Here is a 5,976-nt window from a genome sequence, read left to right as displayed (position 1 = left end):
AATAAAAATTTTAAAAAAAAAACAAAAAAAAAGGCGATTCAGAAATAATCAATTACGTTTTTCGTCCTTTTGCTTCCCAGCATTTACTCTGATTACTACTCTGACCCTGTAACGCTGCTGCTAAATCTCTGCAGCCTTGATGGGCTATATAAGGAAATAATTACTCAACCCTCAGCTCAGACATACACACGCTTTTAACCCTATAGACATTTTTTTTTTGGGTAGGATTTAACCCTATAGACATATCCATTACAAAGGTATCATAAACTCACCCCCATACTTCCCCATTCAATGTAATACCTGAGATTTTTTTATTTATCAATTCTGTTTTAGTTGAGAAAAACATTTAATATTTTTACATACTTTGGATTCGATTCATTTCTTCGACATGCATTTAGATTTGGTCCATCATCATCACTTGAACCCAACTCTTTCTTTCTTTCTTGGTTTTAGCTCTCTTTTTTTTTCATACACGTGACTGTTAAAGATTCCATTTTGTTGCAAAGTTCTTTTCATTACTTCTGGCTTGTAATAAATTCGAGTGTGTCTTCTTAATATATTTTTTCAGTATTTTGGAGACGAGTTAATGATGAGAAGAAAACATATATTGTTTGTTTTTTTAGCTCTTATATAGAATTGCATAATGCTCTCTAAATATTTATATGATTATTATCCAATATTTAAATGTCAGAAACTTCGGCTTGCCGGAGGAAAAATATAAATATTCTTTGACACTTTTGATTTATGTGTTGTGTGTGTGTGTGACGAGGAGATGGGGTCTTTTACTTGGGTATTGCTGCACAACAAAGCATTTACACACTCAGTTTGGCTTCTCTATTCAGACCACTTTCTTTATTTAAAAAAAAAAAAGAGAACAAAATACTACTATATAATTATATTTCTTTTTAAAATATCATCGCTTGTCTCTATCATGATCATATATCATCAGATAGATATTATTATTATTATTCGAAAGACTATAATTTGATCTATTCAGGTGCCTCGACAATCGTTTGAGATTGTTTTTTTTTCTATTCTTTTCTTTCTCTGTGGTCCTCTCCTCTCTGATCCCCAAGTTAATCTTTGAACACTTTTGTCTTTATCAAGATATTGCCCCTAATTATGAACCTTCATAGCGTGGCTTTTTTAATTATATACTATAAAAAAAAACTTGTATCTCTCTCCACTTTGTTTCGTGAGTTCCTTAATTTCTTGAAATGTTGACATAAAATACGATTCTTTATGCTGTATGTGTTTATATATACAATTTATTCTTTAATATATACTTGTTTCAGGAAGAGAAGACGATCATTTGTTCAAAATGTTTATTTATTGGGTTTTTACTAACTTTTTATTAGTTGAGTTGCTTATCTAATGCTAGAATTAATTAAGCTCTAGCAATCTAGCACCACTTACCATTTTTGTTTCGTTTAGATATCTATCTTTATTTATGAATGGTGAGTAGTGGTTGGTTTGGTTGTGATGTTTAATACCAGTGTGTTTATGGTTATTAATATATAGGGGTTTAAAAGGCAGAGAGCATAAAAAAGAGTGCAAAGATGTTTACTTGCATAAATTGTACGAAAATGGCAGACAGAGGTGAGGATGAAGAAGATGAAGCGCGTGGGAGCACCACTCCCAACACTAAAGAAGCCGTTAAAAGCCTAACTACACAGGTCTTAAAGATCAATTCTTTCCTTGTTTCATTCCTTAGCCTCTTTTTGTTTTTCACTTTATTTTGTTGCTTTTTTTTTTCTTTTCCTAATTGCCTTGGTCGTGAAACAAACAAAACCCACATAACCCAAAAATTGAGAAAAATGGTCCTTTAGCAACTGTTTTAACAATTGTGGTGAAATTTTTTTATATAAACAGTTTTTTTTTTGTGTGTGATAAAAGTTATGAAATCTGGCTGTCAAGTACAAAAGTAATAGAGAGGTTACTGTAGTTAAGGCTGCATGCAGGTTACAAACAAAATTCGGATCTTTTAGAAAAGATCTTGCGGGTGGTGATGCAACATCACTTCCCTCCTTGGAATCTCTTACAAATCTATCTTTAATAGGTTATGTCAGTGTTTATTTTTTTTCCCCTTCCCTCTATGTGACTAGACATTAACTGGAGCAACAATTAGTACAAATAATTAAAACCTTCAAAATTATGTTTCACGTTGAATTTTAGGATCACTAGTGGCTGATGATATGTGTGTGGATATTATTTCATTAAGGTTAAAAAGGCTAATGGGAGTCACGCCTTGTGTTGAACATGATTTTTGCTTGTTATTGAAGATTGATCTATATATACTTTCCTAGAATAAGTCCCTAGTGGATTCTTATTTAGACATGAGAAAAGAAGAATTTTGTGGTGGGGCAAGTATATATATGTATATAGTAAATCAAAAGAAGCAAAAAAAGAAGTTATGATTATGTTCTATTCGGGGAGAAGACAGGATGAACTATATTTTATGTTTCAAATTATATCAGATCTTCTTCTAGCTTTATTGATGCTCTTTATGAATGATGATAGTAGACTCCTTTTTTCCTAGTTGGGATAAAAGAAAAATCATCCATTTCTTGACTCATTTTGTTTCATGGCAGAAGACTTTTATTACTTGCTTACTGTTTGTTACCTGTTCTGTCCAATGATCACCTAGTACTATGTTGTGTGTATAAGATTATAATTTTGTCAGCTTTCTTTTGGCATGGATGCTCTATGCAGATTAAAGATATGGCGTCGAAATTCTCCGGTGCTCATAAACCAAGCAAGCCAACTCCGGGCTCCTCGAGTAGCAACTTGAGGAAAGAGCAGAGAAAGTTTCCGGACTTTGACACTGCATCAGAAAGTGTTCCATACCCTTATCCGGGTGGAAGCACTAGCTCCACTCCGGCTTGGGACTTACCTAGATCCTCCTACCATCAATCTGGACGGCCATTCACATCAATGTATGGTGGCGAACGTGAATCCATCTCTGCTCAGTCTTGTGATGTGGTACTAGAAGATGACGAGCCAAAGGAGTGGATGGCTCAAGTAGAGCCCGGTGTTCATATCACATTCGTCTCACTTCCCAGTGGAGGGAATGATCTCAAACGGATACGTTTCAGGTACATGACATCCATAACATTTTCAAGAATAAATTTCACTTAAGGATCATATACAAATACAACGATTTGATGTGAGATGAAGTTAACATTTACACCTTCGTTGTAGCCGGGAGGTATTCGACAAGTGGCAGGCTCAGAGATGGTGGGGTGAGAACTATGACAGAATAGTTGAGCTTTACAATGTTCAAAGATTTAACCGACAAGCTCTTCAAACCCCTGGTAGATCCGAAGACCAGGTAATTAGATCATCACTCTTTACATTACAGCTTAAGAGAAGATTTATTTATGAGTAATCATCTTATCTTTCAACTTGTGTTTGTTTCTTCTTTCAGTCGCAGAGAGATTCAACTTACACAAGAATTGATTCAGCAAGAGAAAGCAGAGACTGGACACAAAGAGACAACAACTTCAGACCACCAGGAGGCAGTGTCCCACATCACTTTTACGGTCCACCAATGGACGCAGCACGAATCACCACCTCATCGAGGGACGAACCGCCTTCCATGAGTAATGCTAGTGAAATGCAAGCTGAGTGGGTTGAAGAGGACGAGCCTGGCGTCTACATTACCATCAGACAGTTACCAGATGGAACCAGAGAGTTACGCCGCGTCAGATTCAGGTAAACCAAACTCTACGGAACATACGAAAATCTCTTTTTAGCTAGTTTACTCAAAACTAAATCGAACGCGGGTGTTTGTTGCAGTCGGGAACGGTTTGGTGAAGTGCATGCCAAAACATGGTGGGAGCAGAACAGAGCCAGGATACAAACACAATACCTCTAAGAGGAAATCAAAAGAGCCCAATATTTAATCTTCTTTAACACAACAAAAAAGGTATACACAAAATTCAGAGTTAATTTTGTTCATCTTCTGAAATTTGGAAGGAAATCAGAGTGGAAATTGAATCGACAAATTGAGTTTTTTTAGAGATTTGTAGTTCTAGCTAGTTCTCGGCGTTTTGATATATATATATATAGCTATGTAATTTTCCTGACGATGACATGAGCTTTATATGCCTTTATTTATTTGTTCATTTTAGCCCATGCGTTTATTTTCAATTTATTTTGTTAGCAGCGCATATTATCATGCGAATTTAGCTGTCACATATTCTGCTCTATATAACCTTCAAATGGAGTGGGAAAAGAAAAATAATACACTTGAGAAAACATATCAGAAGACTTTAATTGTAATCAACACACATAAAAGTAGTTTGCAAAACCCTCTTGAATCACAAAGTCTAGTTCTGCTTCAGCTTCAAGCCTTCAAAACCAAGGGTCTGTTCATAACTTCTGTTAACAAACCAAAGGGATATGGAAATGTAATCGATACAGGAAAGGGAACTAGAAACTGAATGAAATTTGTGTGCCTTGTGATGCAAGCTACGGCAACTGGGGATGCTCTATGTTTTGCTTAAAGCTTGATGTTGTACAAAATTCCGGGTGTGGAATTGGTGAGGGTGATGCTCTCAATCTATTGTAAGGATCAAAAAGATCGATCTTTGTTTCTTTAACAGAACAAAATAGATCTTGGAGATAATGCTTCCCTGCAGCCATCCTGATCATAAAACAAGATTCATGCCAAGTGTAGCTTGAAATTTTTTGGCTTTTACATTGAAAACAAAGCATCTTAGATTCAACTTTAGCTTTATTAAACGGAATCAGATTACAAAAGAACAGAGAGAATGATGGTTGACTTAAACCAATGAACGAACTGAGAAGTATCAACTGGAAGTAGAGAACACTACACAAGCAACTCTAAGTCTAATCACCAACCCTTTGAGCCTAAGGTCATGTGCATTCGTAGGTTCTCACTAAATTTCTCAGAATAAAAATAAATTAAAAAGAAAAAATAATAATATTTTAATAAAAAAGAAAGAGAATCGATTCTCAAGGTTTCCAATATTGGAAACCTTGAGAAACTCATAAGATCTATTTCTCATGTGACACATGTCACTTTCTAAATTGTTAAAATTTGTTATAATAAATTAACTCCACAAAAAATTTAAAATCTTAATTAAACAGTTTATTTGTTATTATTTGTTATTTTTTTATTTTTTATAAATCATAAAATAAAACTAGCTATTTAACAAGTTCTATTTTGCATAATATTATTTAGTTCATATTATTTTAAAGTAATATTAGTTGATATTATATAAAATATAACTAATTAATAAAATTAAATATATTTAATAAATAATTTAGTTTGTTTATAAAATATTAATAATGTTAAGATAAAATACAAAATAACAAAATAAAATATTCAAACAAAATTATCTTAAAATATAAAGTTATATTAAAAATAATAATATTGTAAGAATGAGAAATTCATGGGATTTCTCACACCAATGGATATACAAAATTAATCAAAAGTTTTCAAATTTTTCTACACTAAAAAAATTAATATTATATTAGTGAGAGATTCATTTGAGTCTCTACCAATGCACATGCTCTAACTTTTTAATTTGTTAGCATCTAAAGATGATAAGATGGAATCGTTATGAACATTAAGCTCAAGCACAAATCTTAACAGAACAAAAACCATTCAATTAAATTCGATTTCACAATTTTCTGGATCAACAAATAATTCGATTACACAACTTTTGATAAAAAGTTAAAAATCTATCAGTACTAGTAAATTACTAAGTTAGATAAAAGGAAAATAAGTAAAAAAGGAAATGTAAAAGAAGAGGAAATTATATATATATTTTTCAGAAAAGGAAGTAAATAAAACAGAAATGAGCTAATTTGGGATAATATGAAACTAAATTTTAGTAAATAAATAAATAAAACTATAATCATAATAACTCTAGAGTTATTATGTTAAGAGGTTTGATCAAAAACATATACGAAGAGAAATCAATAGAGAAACAATATGAAATCCTG

General features: G+C 32.7%; 1 protein-coding gene across 1 annotated transcript; it reads left to right on the top strand.

Annotated features, from left to right (window-relative positions):
• On the top strand, positions 762–4,127 carry LOC104781964 (protein Brevis radix-like 1). The gene is made up of 5 exons (XM_010506765.2): positions 762–1,676; positions 2,713–3,095; positions 3,202–3,331; positions 3,428–3,714; positions 3,799–4,127. Exons 1-5 carry the CDS (start codon positions 1,560–1,562, stop codon positions 3,875–3,877), a joined length of 996 nt encoding a protein of 331 aa, XP_010505067.1. The 5' UTR covers positions 762–1,559; the 3' UTR covers positions 3,878–4,127.

This window comes from Camelina sativa, chromosome 4 (genome assembly GCF_000633955.1).
Source record: "Camelina sativa cultivar DH55 chromosome 4, Cs, whole genome shotgun sequence".
Classification (NCBI taxonomy): Eukaryota; Viridiplantae; Streptophyta; class Magnoliopsida; order Brassicales; family Brassicaceae; genus Camelina; species Camelina sativa.
The sequence above is the reverse complement of the archived record's forward strand: the minus strand, read 5'-3'. Positions and strand labels throughout refer to the sequence as shown.